The sequence below is a fragment of the Toxoplasma gondii genome, chromosome VIII (genome assembly GCF_000006565.2).
Source record: "Toxoplasma gondii ME49 chromosome VIII, whole genome shotgun sequence".
In the NCBI taxonomy this organism is placed as follows: domain Eukaryota; phylum Apicomplexa; class Conoidasida; order Eucoccidiorida; family Sarcocystidae; genus Toxoplasma; species Toxoplasma gondii.
This window is the reverse complement of record NC_031476.1, coordinates 1,511,557-1,537,009: the sequence shown is the minus strand read 5'-3', so window position 1 is coordinate 1,537,009 and position 25,453 is coordinate 1,511,557. Positions and strand designations below refer to the sequence as shown.

General features: G+C 50.2%; 5 protein-coding genes across 5 annotated transcripts; 2 read left to right on the top strand and 3 right to left on the bottom strand.

Annotated features, from left to right (window-relative positions):
• Nucleotides 1-356: 356 nt before the first annotated feature.
• On the top strand, nt 357-3,749 carry TGME49_231780 (hypothetical protein; the record flags this gene model as incomplete). The annotated part of the gene is made up of 4 exons (XM_002368008.2): nt 357-1,594; nt 2,417-2,523; nt 2,780-2,995; nt 3,486-3,749. Exons 1-4 carry the CDS (start codon nt 649-651, stop codon nt 3,747-3,749), a joined length of 1,533 nt encoding a protein of 510 aa, XP_002368049.1. The 5' UTR covers nt 357-648.
• Nucleotides 3,750-4,301: 552 nt separating this feature from the next.
• TGME49_231770 (alpha-tubulin I, putative) lies at nt 4,302-9,801 on the bottom strand. The gene is made up of 7 exons (XM_002368007.2): nt 9,520-9,801; nt 8,554-8,683; nt 7,793-8,137; nt 7,195-7,365; nt 6,450-6,709; nt 5,879-6,139; nt 4,302-5,284 (listed from the first exon to the last, which is right to left on the bottom strand). The coding sequence occupies exons 1-7, from the start codon at nt 9,579-9,581 to the stop codon at nt 5,134-5,136; spliced, it is 1,380 nt and encodes a 459-aa protein (XP_002368048.1). The 5' UTR covers nt 9,582-9,801; the 3' UTR covers nt 4,302-5,133.
• A 2,134-nt stretch (nt 9,802-11,935) lies between these two features.
• Nucleotides 11,936-14,552, bottom strand: TGME49_231750 (hypothetical protein; the record flags this gene model as incomplete). Its single annotated transcript, XM_018780303.1, has 3 exons — nt 11,936-13,101; nt 13,424-13,688; nt 14,091-14,552. The coding sequence occupies 3 exons, from the start codon at nt 14,550-14,552 to the stop codon at nt 11,936-11,938; spliced, it is 1,893 nt and encodes a 630-aa protein (XP_018636839.1).
• Nucleotides 14,553-16,850: 2,298 nt separating this feature from the next.
• On the bottom strand, nt 16,851-20,897 carry ALV1 (alveolin domain containing intermediate filament IMC1). The gene is made up of 5 exons (XM_002368004.1): nt 19,881-20,897; nt 19,280-19,429; nt 18,959-19,173; nt 18,492-18,780; nt 16,851-18,280 (listed from the first exon to the last, which is right to left on the bottom strand). The coding sequence occupies exons 1-5, from the start codon at nt 20,151-20,153 to the stop codon at nt 17,378-17,380; spliced, it is 1,830 nt and encodes a 609-aa protein (XP_002368045.1). The 5' UTR covers nt 20,154-20,897; the 3' UTR covers nt 16,851-17,377.
• A 401-nt stretch (nt 20,898-21,298) lies between these two features.
• Nucleotides 21,299-24,237, top strand: ALV4 (alveolin domain containing intermediate filament IMC4). The gene is made up of 4 exons (XM_002368003.1): nt 21,299-21,813; nt 22,164-22,373; nt 22,619-23,275; nt 23,483-24,237. The coding sequence occupies exons 1-4, from the start codon at nt 21,667-21,669 to the stop codon at nt 23,825-23,827; spliced, it is 1,359 nt and encodes a 452-aa protein (XP_002368044.1). The 5' UTR covers nt 21,299-21,666; the 3' UTR covers nt 23,828-24,237.
• Nucleotides 24,238-25,453: the final 1,216 nt, after the last annotated feature.

Below are 25,453 nucleotides of genomic sequence, written 5' to 3'. Positions count from 1 at the left end.
GACGAAGACGTGCCGTGGACAGGGTTTCCGCGCGTGCGACTTATTCAGTCTCACTGAAGGTCAAATCAGAGCGAATATCGGCACCCATCTGCGTGGTGGGGATACTGCAGCAACCAAATGTATTTTCCGCCGCATCATGTGGAATGCGGCACCGTGTTCATAGCAATCGATCCGCCAACCGGCAAAAAGAATTCGATGTGTGTACTGGAAGAGAAACGCTTTGGCTAGCTAGAGACATGCAAGTTGCGACCAGCCAGAACGCACGTGGCAGATCGAACCTTGTGTTAGGCGGGCAAGACAAAAAATTCCGAGCGCTGCAGGGTATCTGGCATTTCAGTAATAGAGTCCGCCTAGTCACAACAGACTTTGACAACCAATGCCGTCACCCCCCTTTTTGCTTCTGTCAATCGTAAATGTCAACATGGTTTGTTGTCGCGATCTGAATTGGGAATTTACACGAGACTCGATGGTAACTGTCACCGCTGCTATGCGAAGGCACCCAGTTCTTTGTTGATATATGGGGGTGACCGCTTTCGTTTTTTTTATGTGTGGTTGCCGGGTAGTACCTTGCCGTGGACTAAAGTGATACGCAACCCATCATGGCCCAACAACTCCATTTTCACAAGGTACCCACCATGCCTCATTACCATGCCGCAGTCCCGCCATTTTTACGGTCTATACGCTCTGTTTATAGTTCTTGTATTATGCTGGTGGCTAGTTCCTTGGCATTTTACCAGATTCAAGGTGACAGCCGAAAAGTCTGTGATGGACTGGCCTTTCGCTGAAGATGGTACTCGAAACACGATGACAGCTCCACATTTCACCCACTTAGCTTCGTACTCTGATGCAGTAGACGTTTTCCAAGAAACAGCGTTGCTCCACGACAGCGAGCTCTCTCAGCATGCACCACGATTCGAGGAGAAAACTTTGCCGAATGATACCTCACGATATACCGCTATGTTTCAAAAGATTGCAGATGCAACATCTCCACCATCAGGAGTGGATTTTTGGGAGGCAACAGAGACGGCTGCCACCATGAACTCGGCCCGCTACGAGGAGCTCAAAGATTATAAGAGAAGAAGAGATGATTGGTTTATTTCCAAAGCAGCTTCAGGGCTCAAACGCAAGGAGAAGCCAAGCAGAGAGGAAATCGAATTTCGAGAGAAACAAAGTCGGTACAAAAAGAATAATATTGTGCAGTTCATGGCCGACCACGACACAGATCAACTACAGCAAGCATCGATCACATATCAAAGCATAAACCCTCCTATAGAACAGTATATGCAAATGATCAATAGCGCACGGAGGGACAGAGTCAACATACACGTGACGCCGGCTCCAGCGACGCTTCCTGATCCAAGCGTTGCATATACTCCGTTTCACAAGGAGATTGCCAAGCAGAAGAACCTCGAGAAGAAATTTCGCGTTCACTATATGACAGGTGGGGGGCGGAAGTCAAACTTCTTTTACAACCTCGAAGACGACTGCTACTGGAAAGTTCAAGCGGACGGTACGACCGATTGCGTCATGGCCAAAGAGCTTACTGACAAACCTCATCACGATCCGGCAATCTCAGTTGCCATCGATCAGACGGGTAAGAGTAGTTCGTAAATCTCCACCGACAAAGCAACAGCATCGACCAACCTCAGCTGAGCACTATACAGACAGTGATAGACGGACGCATGTTACATACGGTTGTATCGCCTGTATCTTGATTCAGCCGTAACACCAACAATTTACCAGAAACACCCTAATAGAGCAAGAAGCAATACTCAGTGACAAATTGCTCAACTCAAGATAGACGAGTAAGTGTCCCGACACGAGAGGGACCACTACGGAGGGGACGACGGTCGCACCGTCGAGCGCCAAATCGACCTTAGACTTCGTGCGAAGAACTTTGTCATGACCGATTGACAGCTAATCGGTGACCGTTTAAATATCTTTGCTATAAAACGATTCGAAATCTGCATGATATTAAACCGTCTCACTAATTTCGGTCTACAGGCATTGTAGCTCTCGTTGTTTACTTAGCAAGAGTAATTAAACGAGGTTGCTGCTTACGTAAGGACCATCATGTTTTGACAGTGGGAGATTGGTGCCTTCACCATGGTCGGCAAAATAGCCTATTCGACAATCTGGAAGATGACCCAAAATTCAAGAGGTCCATTTCGAAAAAACCATCTACCGGTTATGCCATTTAGGCTGCTGAAACACAATCGTAAATAACGTGTCATGCCATTGACGCTGTTGCTGTGGCCACAAAAGGGATATTGAAAGTTTGTCAGTCTGCATCACACGTCCCAGTTGCTTCAGCACAAAAGCACTATGTAAATCACAGAGCCAAGGGGTTACGGGCAATCCCGGTGCTTGATTTTTCACCTGAATAACTTTCTCTGCTCTGTGGGACAACTCTCAGGCATGTTCGATACTCTGGAAGAGGCTACAGCTGCAATAAGCTTGCAGTGTACTGATTTCTACCTGGAGAAGACTACCTGGACCTACTATTGTCTTCCAGCTTTTTCAGTAAGGACGCTTGAAGCAAAAGAATGCCAGGGGTCCCTTAACACTGGCTGAGCTCACGACGTAGTAGAGAAGTACTAATGTGACATCCCCTAGTTAGCGTCGCGGGGTTCCGGTCGCCACAACCTGAACCTTTATTGTCACACTTACAGGGGCGTTCTAGGGTCCACTGTAAACTCACGTAAACTTTCTTGCGCATTTTTACATAGTCGGTGTAAGCTGAGGTGGAATATACTGCGACGTCTATGTCGTTTTTCAGGATTTGCGCCCTGATGATTTCAAAAGAATGAAGAGGTACAAAAACAGGACCAATGAGTACTGGTACCATCGGTGGGCTGTCGAGAAGGCGCAAGAGTTACATATTCCTGAGCTGCACAGACCTCCACGTCCTACAGCAGGCGTTCCACCGCCTCATCGAGACGCAAACTACAATCCCGTTGTTGCTAAACTCCTACACAGAGAGGAGGCTAAGCAAGTGAGTGATGCTTCACAGGAAGTGGAGGAAATGGGGGCCAGTGTATTTTCACAGGAACTTTCGCAAGGGAACGCACGGATCTTGCTTGTTTATGTTTATATAGGTAAAGGCATGTATACATGTACGCTAATGTAGGTAGCAGTACATACTTGGAGATATGTATATCCGTGAGGGCAAACGGAATGCAGCTAACACACCAGCACTCGAGCTGCAACAAAGGAAACCGGTGGGGAAATCCAGAGACACATCGAACCCCTTGAGTGTGAACGGCGTACCACAAGGCTTCTATCGTTTATGTAAAAAGGAGAAGAATGATCAGACTCGATTGTCGAATGTTGTGACAAGGCACGTAGGCTTGATTGCTGTGAACTCCGGCCCACACGTTGGCTGTTCTGACGTTCTGGGTCGGACAGTCCTGTTGAGGAAGTCTACGGCAGCACTCGCGTTGCTCCTTCACCTGGTTAGTACTGACTGCGTGTGTATGGAGCAGGCGAAGAAACAGTTCGTCCTGCAAACCGCGGCGTTCTTGAAGGAAAACCACCCAGAGCCAGATGCAGTCATCAGCGCTGCGAACGCGCAGTACCCGCTTCAAGAAGGCCCAATCATTGTCAAATCTTCGGGCTACACTGTTGAGCAGGCTCCAGCATTAGACGTCGAGCCTATGGCCATGCTGGCGGCAGTTAACAAGAAGTTCGCAGAGTTTGTAGCCACCACTGTCTTGTCCGAGAGCGTTGACTCCAGCCAAAGTTCTTGATCCGTTGAAAGTCGTCGGGGGCGGACCTCGCAAGTGCGCGTTTTCTTGCGGTATCACAGATTCCGACATATACAGAGACCCGCACCTCAGGAACGAAAACGCGTGCTTGTTCAGAGCAGAGCATCATCGTACAGATTCCACTGCAAGTCGAACTGGTTGCTTCGCTACTATGATGATGAATGTGGTCTGAGTGGACTACGTATGTTGAGGCCATGAGTAGTTCGACCGTGTTAAGACTCTTGAGAGAGAAGGAAAGGAGTATCTCAGCAATACAATCTACCAGAAACATGCTTTGCATATTGCCGCGTTTCACCAACAGAAGATAATGCTGAAACCAGATATGCATTGCATGCCAGTGGCAAACAATTACTCGGTGATTCATGGACTGCATAGGAACGCATCTTCATCAGACAGATGAGGCAGTGGCTAAGATGACTATTACTGGTCCAGTGTGTTGCCGTTGAACAGTTAGTGCCCATCTTGTTCTGCCCAGTGGTTCCCTTCGTGTGAATACTCTCATTTTTTTCTATCAATCTTACCATTCTCCTGAGATAGAAAAATATTCTCTTCAAATGAACACCTCTGTTGTGACACAACAAAATCACTGTTATGCTTGACCGCGGAAGAGTGTATGTGTGAATGCATATAATTCCACAGTAATATATGAGCATACATTGGATTCATCTGCACATGTATTGTTTGAACTTCAATGTTTTGATATCAAACCAGCAGCTCAGACAGATCTTGAAATACAGGATAGACACACAAGCCTTGTGCAGTTTCTCCGCGCCGCGAATAAACAAAATGAAGAAACCGTAGAAAGCGTCAAAAAAACACATCCACGTAGTTTCCCCTTTCTTATCACTGAAAACGCATCACAGACAGCTGTTGGGGCCTGCGTATGTGGCAGAAGCCACTTGTGAAATGGAATGAGATACCGACGAGCACATGCCGAAAGTTTACAGGGCGTGAGTGGCTAGGGTCAGCGAAGCTCGATTATAACAATTCCTTTCACATGCCCGGTGGCGCTTTCATGCGTGCCAGGCATTTGAAACGTTGATTAGACAAACAGCAGTAGACAGACACTTCCCTCAACCCTTCTTTGTAGAGCTAAAGGCACATCTGATAGGACGTACAGTGCTTCGTGAAACGACCGGAGTGAATTATCTTGAAAAATCCAGTAAATCGTGACAATTGTGGCAGCATGCTTAAAATGCCATCGGAAAACTGCGTTTAACAACATACTGAGAGAGGACTGCTGAGAAAACGCTCCTTCCCTGTTTCGGGTAGCGCCATTCTCTTAGAGTAGTAACACTGCGTGTAGACGCCCCACTGTCATTCCATAAACAAACAGAAGGCTTCTATCTGATTCCCGACAAACTGCTCAGTTCGGGAAGAAATCCTCATTCAAATCCTCTTCGTCGTCGGCATCCATCTTTGTGTCAGAGGCAACTTCGTCGTAGTCTCTCTCCAGAGCTGCCAAGTCGTCGCGTGCTTCAGTGAGTTGTCCCTCTTCCATTCCTTCACCTACGAACCTGCGAGACACACAATAGACATCAACGACGGAACATTGAATATGCTGAGCGGTGTTCAACAGTTGTTTTTGTCCAGCACTTAAATACACGCACACGTATAAAAGGATGAAGCATTTCAGCGTTTGTGAGATGCTGTATCTGCATCTTACATACGAACACGGGCGGATGAGTTTGACAACCGACTACGTAAACATGCTGGACAGGAAATGTAAAAATACTCTTAATGATGTTCCTTTCGGAAAACAAAGAACCGAGAATAAACTATCTTGTGCAAAACATCGTTTTCGACTTTCACCTCTTTTATAGTGTCTAGTGTGTACATCTGGTATAGCCACAGTGCAAAACGACTGGTTACGGTGCACCGTCCTGTCGAGTTGAAGTTTGTGCTTCCACTTTTATATGCTCGCAAGCTTGTTGGTTTCATAAGAAAGGAGTTACAGGTGTGTATCACTGTTCTTGTATACGAATTGAAGGGGTGTCGCGTCACTTGGCTACTTTGTGGATTACGATTTTTTTGTCAGCTCCTCTTAGTTCTCTCGTCCGACGCTACGCTAGCACGCCGCTAACACACAGTGGGTAAGAAAAAATACTGACCAGTGGACAAAGGCTCTCTTGGAGTACATTTTGTCAAACTTGATGTCTATCCTCTGTATAACCTCCTTGATTGCCGTGGAGTTGCTCATCATGCAAACAGAGCGCGGCGCTGCAGCCAGGTGACTGTCTGGCACGAATGTAGGTGGCTGGTAGTTTAAACCAGTTTTGAATCCAGTGGGGCACCAATCGACGAAGTTGATGTCTCGCCTTGATTTGATGGTCCCCATTGCAGCATTAACATCCTTTGGAGTAACATCCCCTCTGATGAACAAGAAAAAGATAAGACGGAAAGCTTCGTTCGGGCTAAGCTTCCGTGACGACTCCGTTCTTTGTGGCATCTAAAGACAGTATACGCCCTTGCAGGTTTATATTTCAGCGTGCATTTCTGGATAGATGCATATATATATATATATATATATATATATATATATATGAACACGTGGGCCTACCTGTCGAGGTACCCTACTTCAAGCATATGCTTCTGTTTGAGTGTACATCCGGCTCCCGTATGTGCAGACCATTTTGTCCGTGTTTGCTGCGTGCATGTATTTTGGCTCGAGGAGATGTTTACCTGTACATCAAACAACAAGCCATGTACTTCCCCTTAGAGGGGCAACACTTGGCCATCATGTTTCTTTCTTCGAATGCAGCAACAGTGATCTCCCTGACGTTCATTTGCTCATGTCTGTATTTGCTTGCGGACAAAAGTGGCGCGTAGCTGGTCAGCAGAAAATGAATGCGCGGATATGGCACCAGATTCGTCTGGTACTCTGTCATGTCCACATTGAGTGCGCCGTCGAAACGAAGAGAGGTGGTGACCGAAGAGATGACCTGAGGTTTACATAGACAATGCATATTAACGACCGAAAAAGACAAGAAATTGAGGGGATCCTCAGCGAAGAAGTTTTCGATTATACGCTTTCCAGATAGCAATTGTTTCGACCATTCTTGTAACGCCTCCTTCGCTACACAAACAATATCCTGCTGTCGCACGTTCTCCCAATTTTCTCCAGGCACCAGCACGTAGGTTGACAACCAACAGGAGCGTTACTAGACTGTGAATATCTCTTTATACACTAAGATGCTCTGGTTTTTCAAAGAAATTTTCACTTCTCGATTTTCGATTAGCAAATAAATTTGTCAAGTTAGCGTCCTGTCAATGAGTACAGGCACGGGCCTGATTGTCACATATTTCCACCCAAGCGCAAAAATACATATATACATATATATTCTGACACACTGGTAAGCCATACATTCCTTTTCAAAGAAAAGAGACAAATAATATTCTTAAGTGTATATTTTCGTAATCTGTTGACCTGTGCAATGATTCTATTGAGATCGCAATAGGAAGGTATCTGTATATCCAAATTTCGGCGACATATATCATAAACAGCTTCATTGTCGAGGATCACCGCCACGTCAGTATACTCCAACAGAGAGTGAGAGCTCAGGACGGCGTTGTAAGGTTCGACGACAGAAGTTGACACCTGCAAAGGAGAACATTGTTGGGAACTGATGCATTGCTGATAAGCCAACAAAAGTGTTCCCGTAAATCACAAGCCCCCGCCACCATCTCCTCCCTCATCTGCTAGCAGAGGGCGGAAGATGAGAGGTAAGCTGTTGTCAGATCATAACTGGACATGTTCTGCGTCGAATTTGCCTGACCTTGAAGTTTCACTCCATAGCGCGAAACCATATATATATATATATATATATGCATGTACTGGAGCATATGGCTCCATAAATCTAGTTATTAACGGGCGTGTGACACAGATCCTGTGCTTTATCGATGTGATGTAGATCTAAATTCATTTTTTGATTTTTTTTCTTTAGTTGCAGTCACCTTAAGTGCCTAAAGGAGACGCGCCCAGTGGAAATCTACATGAGTCGGAGGATTTGAGTGATGAAACGCACCTGCGGACTCGGCCAAACACAGAAGTTGAGTTTCGGTTTCCTCGCGAACTCCACAGATAGCGTTTCCATGAGGTGGCAGCCGAGACCACTACCAGTCCCACCACCGACAGCATGGAACACTAAGAACCCTTGGAGACCGTCGCAGTTGTCGGCAAGGCGACGAATGCACTCCATCACTGTATCGGCCATCTCTCGGCCGACGGTGTAATATCCTCTGGCAAAGTTGTTCGCAGCATCTTCCTTTCCCGACAAGAGGTAGTCAGGATGAAAGAGTTTCCCGTAACTCCCTTTTCGAACATCATCCACAACAGTTGGCTCCAAATCAACCATCACACATCTTGGAACCTGACGAAAACACCACGAGCGACAAATGAGACCTAGCACGCTTTAGACAGTGTGCCTCAAAGGACGCATATATATATATATATATATATATATATGAACGCCGGGTGGCCGACAGGAAATGTTTTTTGTGTCAACGCGCCTCGGTCACTCAGGGGAGGACATATTTCTGTTCTTTCTGCTTTATAGCGCACTCTGAAGGAGTATCTTGACTCCGTAGAAAGACCAAAGTCGTGCGGCTGAGTATCGTTTGATGTGGAAGATTGGCTAGTCCTCGGAACCCCTAGAAGAACCTGACTCATGACGCAACAGTCAAGATGGGTGCTCGGACGTTTTGTGTGGAGGTAAAGATAAGGAACGTACCAGAAAACAGGAAACATGCTAAAATCACCACCCTATATTGTAAAAGTCTGGCTTACATATTGCTTCTGTGCTGTTTCTGCGAAGAAAGCATTGAACGAGGAATCGGATGAAATGAAATCTCCCCCGTTCACCTGGTCGACTCGGCGACCACCTGATCCGATACCATGTTCCAGGCAAAACAGTTCCCTGCTCACATGAACACCACTACAGAACACTCTGCTGAGGTAGGTGGAGAAACCTGAGATAACAGAGGCGTTTCAAACTCTGTGATAACACGTTAAACTGAAGTACAACACGTGTCCATTGTTTTTTCTTTCTCGAGCGCCAAGCAAACAGCTACCCTGTCTCTACTTGGCTTTGGTGGCGAAGAAGGGAATCCACTCGAAAGGTAGTATGCATGTCAATGCCATGTAAACATGACTCGACACACGACCACAACGAACCAAGTGAAAAAGTAGAATGGTGCCGTACACCACACCAAATTTCGTTTGGATGCATCTTTCTTGCAGGTTCTTTCACCACCCTTTCGTGCATATAACAACAGCTGATGAACTAAGGACTTGAGAAGTTGTGCCACAGGACTGCTGAAACAAGAGGCAGACGGGTGTTGTTCGCCATTTCCACTGAGGAAGTATCTCACGGTTTTCGTCACATACTGCCAGAGATGGTACAACACTGGTGTGGGTGGTAGTCCTTGAAAGTGTACGTTTCCCAATACGGGACCTGACACTTTGAATCCTATTATGCAGAATCTGTCTCCCTCTTCCAATTTCTCTTCGCCTGCTTCGAAGGAGAAATAGTTGCTCCACGCTCGTTCGACACTTTTTGCTCCTGTTTGCATGATACACTTCCACGTAAGTTATGGTTTGGACTGTAGTAGACCAGGCCAGAAGTAATGGCGCATCGTTTTTCTGCTTTTCGGCGGGGCTTGGATGAACATTTCTATGCATTAGTGACGGAGACGAAGACAGGAGAGACACGAGGGCTTAGTTTGTTCGACTGGTTAACGCGTCAATACTTACCAGCAAGCGTTCCCGACCTGTACGCCTGCCTGCCCAATATGAAGGCTTATGATCTCTCGCATTGTCAGTGTCTATATCCGGCAGAGAGAAAAATCATTCCTCCTTCGTGACGACTTGCCGTCAACCTGCCTTCGTCACTGTCACCTTGGACACACTCAATGCGGTCATTTCAGGGATGCTGAAACCACTAGTTAGAAACAGACACCAACTTAAGTTGCTTTACATACAAAGTCACATACAGCAGTACATGCATATACAACACAAATGAATCCTTGAATGTTGATTGTTGTTTGGGGTGAGTACTGTTTCGCGAGAGATCCGTAGGTCACTGTTGTTGTACGGTTTAGTCTAAATGTACACACCTTCGCAGCAGATGCTTCTGTGCTAGAGGACGTGCCTGTTTCATGCGAGGAGTTCTGCAGAGCTGCGGAAAGAAATGTTAGAACCGGCAGACAAAGTAAATAGTAGTTTCTATGACACAAGCCGTCCGTATACTTTTCTTGCTGTTCTTCCTTACTGATGATTAACATACACAGGCACAAATCACTCTCTTCTTTCAGCATAATGAAGCGCTCAGAGACACGTAGGGTTTGGGTTGATGCCCATATGCCGGACTAGAAATCGCGAAACAAGACAAAAAGCTGACGAAATCTAGGTTGGGAAAACAGGACTTCTTTTCGATCTGCAATGATGTATGTGATGCATATGCCAAGACGCCTCGTTTTCGCTGAACGCACGAAATCGGAATGCCAAAAGGTGTAGCTCAACGTGAAATACACAAAACTGAAGGGAAGACAAGGGTAATTTGATTTCAGTCGACAACAATATACCAAGAACGCTTAAGTTAGGGATTGCTTGTTTTTTGTCAGTGGCAACCACGAATTCACACCTTGACCTTCCTTAAAGAAGGCAATTGTTGTCACCTGATGAGAATGGAGAACAGTGAAGCGGTAGAATGCAAGGTTCTGCTGGTTCCAGAACCCGCTTAAAGAACGGGAAAATAACAAGATTACGAAAAAACGTGAAATCATGTAATGTCATTCCCACACGCGGACCCTTGTGGACCACTGTGTGCGCGATACCGGGCTTTTTGTATTTGTCGACTCCATGCAGGAAACACATTTTGACTGAGATGGAAATACTAGCTCTACACCACTTGTGTAGTGCTGCTCTTAGCAGTTTCAAGAATCTCATCGCGGCCTACGGCCTTAGAAAAAGAGATACCGATATGAAGGAACATGCTCCGAGACCGAAACACGACCACTTCCTTCTTTGCGTAATCAAGGCCCGATTTTCTTCTCACCAAAGACAAAAAGCTAAGCTTAGTGAAATTGACTGCTATGTGTAATCCTTTCTCTCACGGCACTGCGAAGTAGGCATGAGCTGTAATTCGCCGGACTGCTTCTAGAACTAACGAATACGCCAATTCACGCCAAAGTGCCGTCGGTATACCATTTGTATTACTGCATCTATGAGAGCATCGCTACAGTCTATAACCTGCGTTCACTGGTTTCAAAAGACAACCAATAAACCGTGACATTCGAGTCCATCCACTCGTAGATACTGCATGTGATATGTATGCTGCATTCCAAAGAGTGATACTATGGTACGTGTATTGTGCCTTGGTTCATCCTGAAGCATTCAGGTGGACACTCCGCTGCAGCAGTTGCAGCGAGTTTCCACTTCCGAACGACCTAGATGATGACCTTTAAAGGATGTTTTCTTATCCGTAAATTATCCAAAGAGCAGACATGCCTGCACCGAGAAAATGGTGTGTATTGCAACTTCAGATCTTCCTTTGTCTCCCCTCTCTCCCCGCTTGAGTGACTCAACTAACCAGGCGAACGCCTCTGTGTCATCATTTCTTCTCCGTTTCTAGAAGACTTCCACGGCACTAGTCCTTATTCTCAAAAATCATTGAATTTGTTTGATGCTTCATCTAGCCCTTTGTGTTGCTTACAGCCTCCCCGTGCCGCCTAGACGTCGCGCACAGAGACATTTTCCCCTGTCAGCTTCTCTTGATACGATTGCGGCTACCTCGGCGCTCCCCTTCCCTGGAAACAATTCTTTACGTAGTAATTCCGCGAGTACTGTTTCGCTGAGTTGGTGAGTCGCAACACTATTGATGGGTATGCGGTTGTCACCTAATAACAAGAGTGTCCCATTCTTCCTGCGAAGTGTGCCGCCTGCGTAGTGTGTCACCCTGGCTGCAGCCCGGAGTATCAGAGGTTGACAAAACAGAACGACAACGTACTGCGGATCAACGGGCAACCGACCGAAAGCTCAGTGAAGACTCAGTCATCCACGGTTTCCCGCTTGCACCATATGGGGATACCTTTTAGTTTCAGTCCCATTTTGACTGACACAAGGTGTTTCCACCGTACGCGGAGACGTCTCAGCGTTGCCACGCTCGAGATTAGGAAAGAAACTGTGGGATGACTCTCCTCAGCGCATTCCACTCGACGTCGCTCGAGGTGCAAAACACAATTCGGTCAAAATCGGCCCTCTTGTCACTCTCTGCGTTTTCCCATGCATCACAGTCTCGGTGTTCCGACATCCACCTCGCCACGCCTCTGGCCGCACACCTAGCAGCGATGTACACCGGGAACCGTCCGACGCCAGCGCCAAGACATGGGAGAGCAACGGACCGCACTCCCAAGGCCCAGGCTGCGTTCAAAGCATTGATGTAGCATTCTTCTAGCAGCAGCATCCTCTGCACACCCGTGTCTCGCTCAGCGTCATCCTGCCACATCGACCGCGGTGTCATCTCGTTGTCTTCTTCGCGAACCTCGTCGTCGCTCATTGCCTCATCAGCTGCCTGAGCAGCGCCGAACCTCGAAAGCAATTGCTCTTTGCGACGCAGGGCTTCCCGCTCCTCAAGCCGAAAAAGGGTGTCGAGCATTTGCTGGTTAGACAGAACTGCGTTCGGTTCCGCCACATGGATGAGGAAATTGGAAGGCAAGTTGAAGCCTGGAGAGATCAAAACCGCTCCTGGAGGCGATAACTGAGAAGGATCCAGGGGAGTTTGGATCAGGTCGCGGGCGGGAAACTGCGACGCTGTTGCCTGGTCTCTTACTTCATTCGCGAAAGACAAAGCAGCGTCAGATCCTTCAGTGGCACCTGATGCAGTCGACACGCCCTCCAAACGCCGGGTCTGGGGATGCGAGGATAGACCGAACCCCCTGGTGCCTCCGCCACGAGCGCTTCCCAAAAGTGCAGCTCGAGCGGCTAGTTGCGAAAGCTCCATAATCGGCATTTCTTCGACCTCCGCCAAGGAAGGCACAGTTGACGATGAACGCAAAGGAAGGGGAACCGTGGAGGCGGTAAAGTGGTGAATCCCGCGGCGAAGCCCTCGAACAGCGGCTGCCGCAACTGTCTGGGCACTTGAGGGGTCACCGCGCACGGGAGTATGGAGTAACTCCTCCCCGAGGTGTCGGCGTTGTTGAGAAACGAACGAAGATAGAAATGGCCCTGCACCCTCGAGGAGAGCAGAACAGCCCGTGAAACCTCGGCCATCGCCAACAGTTTTGAAGGACCGAACCGCCCCGACAACTGTCGCATCGACGCGCAAACGCGATATATCTGAACACACAGCAGTCGTTTCAGCGGCAAACCCCGAATCTCCGGTCAAAAAAGGCAACGCACACAAAGCAACGAGTCTGCATGTGTACGTAGGGATCAACTGACAGTGAAGCGTCTCGACGGTCACAAGCCGAACAGAACAGGCCTTCTTCTGCATCCACACAACGATCTGAGCACAAACATGCCGCTATTGCTAGACGTAATCTGTCTCCTCCACGCGCAAGGGAGAGAGGGAAAAGATGTTCAGTCTCTAGGAATGTCTAAGTTCTCCGTCCTCGCTACTTGGTGTCCTGCTCCAGGATCCACAGACGTTCTACCTTACCTCCGGAATGAAGAACCACCTTGTCTAGTCGTCCAAGACGATCTTGACCCCGAGCAACACCATCGGAAGAAGGATCGTGATTTTCATGGCACCCATCAACAGATGACGACAGAGGCCGCGAGCCAGACCGCCGTTTGTTTGCTGTTTCGTCATAAGGTTCCCATGGCGCGTTCACTTCTGCAACGGTGGGTAGGCGAAGAGCCTCGGTGATGGGAAACCGCCTGTCCCTTCCCCAACTCGATACGCCGGTTGCTTCAGTCGCTTTCTGCATCAACCACAACGACGCACAACAGACATGCTGCAGAACAACCGCCCAGTCCCTGCAGTCTCCACAAAGAGCTACGCGTATGAATGTTCAACAATTGCCCTCCAGGATTGTAGATAAATGTAACCGCGTGTACGGTTTTCATGTGTACGTATGCACAGGCGTTTCTGTGTTTTTACATACGCTTTAGTCGTCACTCGACAGATGAACCCTGCTTCATGCACTCCCGTTCGGTAATCTCTTCATTTCTCAACACATCTTCTGGCCGATACTAGGTATACACTACAAAGTTCAGTGTCTGTAGAAACATGCAAACAGCACTGCTCGTGGGGAAAAGTGGTGGATCTCCTCGCTCCAGAAACTTCCGTTCCATTTGTGTTTCTACACTCCGTCACAACTTACTGGAAGCGGTTGACGGCCTACAGGACCGCCAGCTGTAGCGGCTTTTCTCGTCTCGATCAGAAGTCGAATTGTTTCCGGAAGCACCTGGACGCCCTGGCCTCTCTTCTTTCCACCCACTTGGTTATAATCATTCCTCCCTTGGTTCGGTCGCACAAACCGCCTCTGACACAGTTGAGCAAACATTCCAGCGGAGATAGAAGAAGAATCACCGCTAGAAGCAGGAGAGAAATGGTTTCCCGAAGTGAAGATATTTCCCGGGGCTGCAACGGCAGGCCGTCGACAAGTCGCCTGATACAAGAAACGTGGCGTGTTCCGAGAAGAAGGAAGAACATCTTCTCCTAAAGGGTGGGAAGCAGAGCATACGAACGGGAAGGAGAGACCACGAGAGCAGGACGGGGATGTTCTGAAAACTCCTGAATTCATGAGGGTCCGCAGACCCTCGCCTGAGACAACGCCCTCCATGGTGGCCCAAGTTTACTGAGCAGTCATGGGGAAAACAGATGACTCGATTCTCCCTGTTCACTGGCTTTGCTTTTTCTTCTTCACAGCGCCTCTTTCTGTTCCTGTCTTCCCCTTTTCGTCTGGCATCTAGGACTCGCGTCCTCGCCTTCTCCCGTCCCGAAGTTCGGTCTTCTCTGCAGGCCGAAAAAAGAGTTGTAGCATTAGTTAGACTTAAAGAGGTCCCAAAAGATAACTGCAAGCCAGATAACCCCGGCAAGCTGCGGAATAGCCCGCTGACACAGCTTAATTTTTCGTCACTCGTGACGCCCGCATACAGCAAAGTCCCACCAGAGGTTGGAGGAAGGCGATTTACAGCATTGCTTGGACAGGCATACGAAGTGTAGCCACACATACGCTCGAGATAACTTATCTCATAATGGGGAAACAGACGATGATGCGAGTGTCTAGACGAAGAAAGGGGATGGCTCTCCTCCGCATGTCCCAGTGTGTCGATTATGCTTCTGAAAAGACCTCGATCCAGAAGAGCAACAGAATCTGCGGAAATGACAACAGAAGATAAAGGGGCAACGAACAAGCTATGTGACAGATACGATATTTGTGCCACCACAGCAAACAAAGATCCATCGGAGAGGTTTGGAAGATTTATTGTGGTGTGGCAGCTGCGCATGCACATGAGAGCCTGGAACAGACAGGAGGAGTAGCAACAGGCATGCACCCGAAGAAAAGCGTACTCAGTCATCTCTGGAAAAAACTCGCGTCGGGCTTTTTCGACTCATATAAAGAATAACATTGAGGATTCACAGGAAGTATCGAACGATGCTTCTGTTCCTGGGACATTACACCTCCTGCTCTGAACTCTCTGACAATCGTCATACGCAGAGAAACCACACTTTCCAGCCTCAAAAAATCAGCACCACATGCAGTTCTTCGTATAGGAATCTACTTGGTCAAACTCTACAATACAAATAAATGGAGCAAACATTGCCTGATAAGATAAATACTTCAAAAGATGAGGCGGTTAGAAGCTCAAAGGCAAATTTTGCCCTCTTCAGACAAAAGTCCCAACATAGAGCACGGAAATGGTGCTGCTGTCCAGAAATGTTAGGGAACACAAAATTCCAAACTGTTTCAACTGCTAATCACCCCTGACGTTGCTTATTAGCGTACGCTGGTGCAAATAAATATGCGTATGTATACACTCGTATACCACCGCACCAGAAATCATAAAGGATATTCGTGAGTGGAGAACGGGGACTCAATTTCCCGAACCATATCAGCAATACAATACTAGGCATCACGCCAGCATGGGCAACCGAAACCACAGTCTGTCGATACGCGGATAAAACTCACCATGCTTCTCACCAATCGACTGGAACCTGGTTCACAACCTTTTCTGGAGTGCCTGTTGATCTTTTTCGTCGATCGGGTAGTTCTGTCGGCGGCATTTGTGAACTAGAAGCGATGGAAGATAGCTTACCCGGGAAACAATTGACTTCCTGAGCAACGCACCTGAGCTGTTACAGTCGATTGATGATAAGCGCCGTGAGCTTCATCCGAGCATCGACAGACTGTGGTTGCGGTTGCCCATGCTGGCGTGATGCCTAGTACCGCTGATATGGTTTGGGACACTGAGTCCCCGTTTGCCATCACTCACGAATATCGTTGACTTATACGTAGCCTTAGCGACAGCATGTTCATAGCCGTAGGTCTTCTGAAGATACAGCGGCTGCAGAGGCCCATCTCGAGTGTACCTGAGGCACTCGTACGGTTGCACTGTACGTGTATGAAACTATCCTTTGGCACAGCTTCAGATGGATCACCACACCGCTTCGACTGCACCAGAGCAAGCGTACCGCAGCAAACAACGAGCTACAGTGCATCTCAAACAAAACATCAAATGATCCTTCTGACGCGTCATCACCGAAAATGGCTCTGATATGATGTGTGGAAGATCTAGATTTCTCGATGCGTTTGCACTTTTACTCTACAATGCAGAAACCTTCTATGGAGCTCTGCTTTCTGTGAACACTGGAGAAATTTTCCCCGTGCCGGTTGCCTGTACGAGGAAACTTCCGATGTCAGTTTCCCCATGTCTCAGCTGCTTTTGCTTGGCACCATTTGAGCTAAATGCTGAATATGCGCGAGTATATCTAGAATCGAATTGCTTCCTTTGTCTTGTCCCTTCCCAGGGAACCGAGATCAGCGGAGTTTTAGCACTTACGATGCGCATACGCCGTCTCCAGTGAGAACGGCGCCGCACACACTGGCTTCTCTCGCCTCAGCCCAGCGTTTGGTCGCTTCTGTTTGGTTGTAAAATTTGAGCATATGGCATGTAAAGTGAGGTGAATTTGCGCACGTCGCCTGGCAGCGGATACGCACAAACTTCAAGTCCGAGGGCACTCGAAACGCGTGACAAAGAACCCCCGCTACAGGACACGGGTGTGAATACGTTTCATCACGCCAAAATCGAGAAAAACAAAAATAAACAGCTGCCTGGCCCGCCCTAAACTTCGCGTATTCTCTTTCACTTCCCGCCTGCGTAGGACTGCACCCACGCGGCACGTGCTTCCGCGCCGTCCACGTCGCGTGTTTCCCACGTTCGACGTTGAGACACATCTCCAAGCAGGCACAAGTATGGTTCAGATCACGAAAAAGAAACGACTATAAAACTTGAAATTCCCGTGCCAGGCTGAGGTGCATCCACCTGTTACAGTGGTGCGGCTCCCTTGTCATCCCGTAGACCGAGGTCAGATTCCAGAAATTCCCGTCGCACAAGGCCTTCAGCGTGGTATACTTGTACAATTTTTTGCGATACCCTGTGGCGCTTAGCACTGGCATCGGCACACACCATCACCGCCGCAGACCGCGCACATGACGCAGCACTGGGCAGCTTCCGGTTCTGGCGCTGCGGGCTTCATCGGTACTCCAGCATGTGCCTCTTCGATCCACGGCGCGTCACCGAACTGGGCCTCCTGTTGCTGAAGCTTGGCTGCCTGCTCTGCGCTCAGCTGCACCTGAGTCGGCTGCTGCATCGTCAAGTTGAACAGGGCCTTCTGGTGGGCCTCGAACCACTCAGGAGTGTACATCTCGTGGGTGGTAACAGTGCTCTTCTTGATCCACTCGTTCTGGAGGTAGGTCATGTTGAGCGGGTGACCCGGGTGGAGCGCAAGTGGTTCGGCGCCAGCCGGTTGGCCGCCTTCTTCGGCCTGAGCGCTTTCGACTTCGCCCTCTTCCTCGCTGCATCCGGGCTCGCCGAAGACGGTTCCAGCCGGGTGCTTGACGTACGGGTACTTATCGCCCAGCTCTTGCTTGCGCTTCTCCGCCAGGTCGGCGTTGACGCGCATCCACATGGCGTGGATGTCTGCCTGAGACAGCTCTGCGGGGTTGATCGGGGCTGCTCGCTCGACAAACTCGTGGACACGGATCTCGACGTCGCAAGGAACTGGCTTGATCACGTCTTGCACCTGCAAGAATGGTTTCTCCTTGATGCACTCGACCTCATACACTTCGTTTGTCCAGCGGATGCGAGGCACGACGCGGCGGCGAACCGGAACAGGCACGAAGTGGTCACGGAACTTCAGCACGGGCACCTGGACGGACACAACAACGGGCTTCGGGACCATGTAGGGCACAGGGACGTCGACGGAGATCGGCACGTGCTTCTGAATCTCCACCTGTTTGATGACCTTAGGCTTGAAGACCTGCTCCACCTTGGGGATCGTGGGAAGCTGAAAACAGAAAAAGCCGCACCCGACACAAAACGACGGGAGTATAATCGTCACCCGCCAATTGTCGCACATGTGAGAGCCCGACAGCATCGGAATGCGAGTCTGGGCTTCATCGTACTGAACGTCCAATATAGGTGTAGCGGTTGGCGCCTTTTTCAGTGCGGTAGAAACCCAGGTCACTACGTGTCTGGTTAACTGCGTTATGACTCACAGGAGGGGCACCTTCGACAGCGGGGAAGTGGACCATCTCGGCCTCGCGCCTCTCCTTGAGCAAGCGTTCCTGCTCGGCGCGGGCAGAAAGTTGCTGCTGGATGATCTGCTGCTGGACCTTGATCTGCTCGCGGACTCTCTCCTCGTGTAGCTTGCGCTCCTCTTCCAGGAGGCCTTTGAGCTCTTCCTCCTCCTTCGCCTCCTTTTCCTTCAACTCTGCCTCACGCTTGTCCTGCTCCTCTTGGATGCGCTTCCATTCCTCAGGAACAACAGAGTCCTTGGGCACGTAGCTGAACGGGACGACACCACCAGCACAACTCACACCAGGTCAATGGGGAACCGACGCCGCTGCCACCCCAGTCTGCGCCCTAAAAAGCCAGTTTACACCACTAATCCAGAGTCCACTAGAATTTGAAGCACTAGGCACTGCTTCTAGTTCAATGACGCAACAGTGCAAGTGGAACCTACCGAATAATTTCCTCCACTTCCTCGACATCCTGGTAGCGGACGACTTCCTTGACCTGGGCGACCTCAACGACCTTCTCGATGTACTTGGTCTCATACTTCGGGCGCTGGATAATGTTTTCCTTGGTCTCAATCTTAGGGACATACTTGTACTCGTACTGGTACTCGGGAACCTCGACGATTTTGTCGACGTACTGAACCTCAGGTACCTCAACCACCTGCGAAAACATCAGCACCCTCGGAGAAGCACAGTGATCCCGCAGCCACGTAATGTCATCTCGTCCACGGACGGTTGAAAGTATAGAACGGCGCCACCTGTCTTACCTTCTCAACGTATTCGGGGATATATTTGGGCACCTCGACGATCTTCTCTTCGACGACGACCTTAGGGACGTAGGTCTCCACAGTGCGCACAACCGGCACCTCGACCGTCTTCGTCACGGTGTCAATAGGCTGGTATGCAGTGATGGCAACCTGATGAACAGAATGGGAAGACAGAACAGAAAGAACTTTGTGTACATACTCGCGGTGGTCTTACATCCCTCACGAGCCCTCATCAGGCCCCGAACCGTGCTGCGGCGCCCTCAGCCTTCAAAATTGTTTACATGTCATCTATACGGGAAGAGAGAAGCGAGACTTTCAACAGAAACTCCCCTCATGCTATTGGTATCATTTTCGCTCCAAGGCGTCGTCGCAGTAGTGTTTCGCGGTTACTTCAGGGCTAGTACACACATGTCATATTCGCGAACCCGACGCTGTCTAGACTCAGGCATCGCAACTACCAGTCTGAAGACCGTGCAACAGTACTGCTTGCAATCTACGCGTCACCACGGCTTCTACCTCAAAACGTTGGAATTCGAGCGCAGAGCACCAACTTCCATCATGGCCGCAACATAGCGGTAGAGCCTGTGGTCGTCTCTCTTACCCATTGTCTCTCAGTCTCTTCACCGATGGGGACGGTTCGTGACCGATCAGCGCGCTCTTCAAGAGTGACAGATCGGACAGATTCCTGGGTGCCGTGGAGCTGTTGCAGAGCTCTGGGCGAGCTGAGTCGCTGAGAAGCTTCGGCAGTCACGTGGATGGCCGGGCTGTCGGACGTCTGAGGTAGGACCACGTGCGAGGGAAGGGTGGCCTGGCCGCGCTGCTGTTCAGCAGGCTGGCAGCAATCGCTGCAAGGATCGGCGCAGTCCTTAAACATTCTGACAACAAACAGGAAGACTAGTCTTTGGAGTTAGGTGGAAGTATCCGAGAGGTTCTCGGCACACACGCAGAGGGCGACCGGGTGCAAATCAGAATCGCGCTGGCCCCTAGTCCGGCCCGCGGTCGAGCCACGAGAACTTTTGCAAGAACAACAAAAAAACCGCTTTCTGATCAGTAAGTCCTGGCGGGAGAAAGGGAACTCCACCCGAAACGCAAAGGCAAAAGTACACGCGGGAGTTCGGTCAGTAAGGAGGAATGTGCTTCGTTCAGCCAGTGTCGAGTCTCAAAAAGTTGCTGCTTAGGAACGGCTCCACAATGGACAGGGGACGGTTGCCAGAGTCTCTCGTCAGGCGAGGCTGCGTTTAAACTGCATTTGAGAAAGACGGATATTTTGACTGAAGGTCTGAGAGGAACGCCGCACGAGAAATTCCAACTAAAAAAGAAGACGGTGAAGGGCGCCTTAGAAATCGCAACACAAAAAGATTTCTGAGGACAACACGTCTGCCTAGCTGCCAGCGATGAACAGCCAAGCTTCGAGGCCGATGCCTTGAGTAAGAGACGTGCCGCAGACAGCGCGTGCAAGAGGCGACGACCAAAATCGCGAATGGTCTTCTCGCGCGCCGCGACGTAACACATCACGAGAGGACGGCACCATGCTTCGGCACCCGAGTCGTCTTCTCGAATCGCTCAACGCGTTCGAAACAGGCACATCGCCAGCCAGCAACCAACGCGGCACATGTCGTCACAGGACACCCAGTCCGTCGATATCGTCCCGTGCCCGAGCTGACCTCTCCGGTTTTCTACTCGCGCAGACGTAAACCAGGAATGCCAGCGTCGCCACCGCCATTCGCGACTGTGTCCTTCTTAGGACGGATAAGTCACAGCCGTTGTGCGCCATCGAGCTTATGGAGGCGAGCCATTTAGAAAGGCGTCCGCGCAGAAGCGCGGGTCCGCGCCGTGTCCGTGGACAAGCGCTATGACCCTTGAGCGAGACCGGCTGGACAAGCGGCGTCTGCAGGCTGCCTGCTGGCGCTGTTTCTCTTTTCGCGTGAGCCCTGCCGCGCTAGGTCTCAAGAGCTGTTTGCCTTCCGGGTTGTGCCGGTCTTCCCGCCGAATGCCGTGTAGAAATTATGGCCTCTTGACACAGTCTAGCTTGGCACTCGCAGCACGCGTCGTCTCTCCGTGTAAATTTATCTGAGTTCTTCTCGTATTGCTAAAGTTTTATTGTGGATCCAAGGAACCGAACTCGTCGATTTTTTACCACTGTCTTTCTTCCACTGTCGCGCGGGGCCTCTCTTTTGCGCGAACCTTCTGCAAGTGGACGCGCAACCTGTCCTGCCCCTGAGATCTGCCGCGCTTTGTCCGTGGGTTGTGCAAACACCTCGTCCGCGTGTGGAAAGGATTTCTCGCGGCGAACACCACAGCTCCAGAAACAGGTGACAGAAGTGCGCTTGGCACTCGACCTCAAAGAGGCTGTTTGTTTAGACAAAGTTGTTCCCTCCTTTCTCACCATGTTTTCTGAGTGCTGCCAGCCGTGCGCTCCCTGTGGTGAGGGCGAGCCCGGCGCTGCGCAACCGACTCAAGTCCCTGGAAGCCGCCTCGTTTCTGGAGTTGTTGCCACTCAAGGTGAAGCCCGTATTCTCGAGCCCCTTGTCCAGGTGAGATTTCTTGGCAGACAGCCCGAAAAAGGAAGAGATATCTCGACTATCCAACAAAACGCTCACAGACTGCGCGGGCGGAAGAACGTAGCTGGTTGCGTAGAGGCCGAAGAACTTCCTGCGAAGGCGCTCGTTATTGCAGTTGCGCCGATACAGTGCAGAAATTCATCGATTACTCTTTATATTTGTTTTTCGTGTATCCAAGGCGTACAAGCATGTCTGAAAAGAGACCCGTTTTGGGGGCATCAGCCACCGTCGTGCTCGACGTGGAGGCGGACGCCGTGAACCCTGGCTACGTACACGTGGCGGTCTGAAAAGAAAGTGTTCGAATATCATTTGCTGTTCTTTAGGAACGCGTTGTCGAGGTCTTGAAGGAGGAAATCCAGGAACGCGTGATTGAAGTTCCCCAAGTGCAGTATGTCGACAGAATTGTTGAGGTGCCGCAGCACGTCGTGCACGAGAAGGTGACTCACGTCGCCAAGCCCATCATTCAGGAACGCGTGAAGCACGTCCATAAGCCCGTCTACCAGCAGAAAATTATTGAGGTGCCGCAAGTTAAGGTAAGTATTTCCAATCTGCGGGCACCACGTTCGCTTCAATCTTGACGCCCACCAGCTAGGATACGCGAAGTTACCATCCGCCTTCGAATCAACACACACACTACTGTATGCTAGCCCCAAACGACCATACATACAGCCACACGAAACGCCACCTGAAACCACATTTTTGTTGTCGAATTTCTAAAGAGTACAATATTTGCAGCGAATGCATTGTGGCCCCCTCTGTCTGGATCGTGACGTGACAGGTTGTCGACAAGATCGTCGAAGTTCCTCAGTATGTCTACCAAGAAAAGATCATTGAAGTGCCCCGCGTTGTCGTGCAAGAGCGCGTTATCCCCGTCCCGCGCAAGGTGGTGAAGGAGAAGATTGTGGAGATCAGCCAGGTGGACTACCGCGATGTTGTTGTTGAGAAGCCGCTGGAGGCGGTCGAGATTCTCCAGGAGGAAGAGGTGGTGGAGGTCCCCAAGCCAGTGGTCGTGGAGAAGGTCGTCGATGTGGAGAAGGTCGTTGAAGTTCCCCACATCCAGCACACTTACCGCAATGTCATGACCCCTCAGTATCGCCACATTCCCAAGCCCGTCGAAGTGCCGATGACTCACTACCGCCCGATTCCCGTTGAGAAGATCGTCGACCGTAACGTTCCGGTCCCTGTCGAACTCCAGATTGTCCAGGAGTACCTCTGCCCCAAGATCGAGCCCCGATACAAGGAGGTACCTGTCCCTGTGCACGTGCAGCGCACCATCGAGCACCCCGTTCCCAAGGAAGCTATGGGCAACCCCAAGCTCCTACCTTTGTACTACCAGGGCACCCAGGAAGGCGTCGAAGGCATTGTTACACCAGGCCACCCTTGCTATTCGTTGTCTGCCTGCTGTATGCCACGACGTGAACAGCAGCCCATTGAGGTGAGTCCTTTTGAGATAGCAAGCAACTCGCATGCGCAACGCAGTCAGATGCACAATGATTCACTTGTTCTCGTCGCCTGCTAGCACTCGGCGAGCGTCTGCGCCACAGCCTCCCAAACGTGTTCGCTCCACGAAGGCGCTCTACAACGGAGATGTGGGCGGCATTCACCAAATGTGTTTGCCTTGTATGTGCTTGTGTGATCACAGCTCGGAACCATGCAGGGCACGGTCGAAGTTATGGCGCAACAGGGATACCCGACAATGCCCGTGCCACAGGGATGGGACGGAGCTGCGCCCCCGGCTGGCTGGGAAGGCTGGTCCAAGGAACACATTCCCACCGCCCTTCGATCTGACCAGCACTCGAGCGGCGCCATGACTCCCGTCAGTGCCGGCGCTGCCGTTGGATCCGCGCCTGCTTCTCCGGCGCGTGGCCCCGAGGATAATCAAGGTCAGCAGGCGCCGCATCACCAGGCTGGTGGCGAAGGACCATTCGTGCAGGTCTCTGTCACCCCTCTTGCTCCGGGACAACAGACCCAAGTCAATATCAACTAGGAAAACGGACAGGGCAATTAATATCCGTGCGTGAAGCGTCAGCCGTGCGCATGTGGAAAGCGGGAAGACAAACGCATTTTCCAGGACCTCGATTGGCTTCGTTGACCCTGGCGCTGTTTTTTCTTATTGTGCACTGTTGGGAGGGCCGTTGAACACCGGCGTTTATGTAAAAAAGGGACGGGATTGTCGCCGCCACCATGGAGTGTGCTGTGACACCTTGAAGATTCACGTGCTACATTTGTTCGTTGTAACATCTGGAGCGTGCTGACGTGGGGGCCTGGCTTGTTGGAAGCGAAACGGGTTATGCACAGGCTGGTTGAATGTTTTTTTCCTTCCACGTAAACGCTCCCAGAACGCGACGGTGTCTTCACAGCGAACTCACGAACTGATTTTGTCAGTCGCTTCTTCTGAGAAGGCTGAGGCTTCCCACTCGAACTGGATCCGTGCCCTTCCGCAACTGCTTACGCCGTTATGTGCGGATGTGCCTCAAAGCCAGCCAGCGATGATACTTCATTACTGCGAGTCAGGGTTAGGTCCAGCATGGACGGTAAAGATAACTGGTCATACACATGTGCGTCTATTCCTGGTACACTGCCTCGCGCTAGTAACCTTGAACAGCTGCACCTCAGGTAATGCCTTGGGTACAAACGGCTGAAAGCTGCCATCCGTGCATGCTTATGACATGCATCACAGATTAGAGGTGCAGCTATCGGGAAGCTAATGATTCGATCATGACCTCACGTACTGCGTTTGTTTGATGCCATCTTCCCTCGCGCCTTTAGAGGGCACGCAAGTGGTAGATCATATTTTCAGAGAAACGTCCGCTCACAAATGCCATATGGCCATAGAGGTTCAGTTCCCATTATGGAAGAGCCGGGGTCTGCTCACAGCGCCACAGCCAGAATTATCAATGAAGATAGACGCTAATCAAACAGCAGTCAGGTGTTGGCATACGTTGGAGTCCGATTGAAGCACACGGTAGGCGAGTAAATGCATACACTCAGTCGCCATTAGTCTTGACAAATGATAACCAGAACAACATCCTTGCACATTAGTCCCCGTCAGGAGGCGAACGAATATAGAGTTGTGAGAGTCACACTTGGCCACAAATCCAGACTAGGACATGCAGTTATCCGCGCGAATAGTAGGGTGGCCAAACGGTGCGGCCCCGGGTGTGCTGTGGCCGGATTCTCCCACAAGCAAGAAGCTGTTCACGCGGCTTACTGGGGTGAACAACAGGACGGTGCGTCACTTCCCATATAAGCATGTGCAGAGACGGGACCGGTTAGGCATTTCAGGTGCTATCTCCTCGTACCTATGAGTCCCTCATCTTTACGGCAAAATGCCGCATGCCACTTTACGGGCTGTTTCAGCATCAGGCACGCTTGCATCATTAATTCAGCGCTCAGTTGCACCTCTACGGGAATGTCTTCCGGGTCAGGTTAGCCCAGAACCGGCGGTGATGTTTCCGAGACTTGATTAGCCAGAAATTGAATCCCCTGAAGAGCCCGACACTTAAAAGAGTCGTCGGATTGCCGTTTCATGCATACCTACTCAGGTATACGACGAACAACTTTGATATGACAGACGCACAAATGGCAGTGTCCATCCTTGGCATGCGGCGCT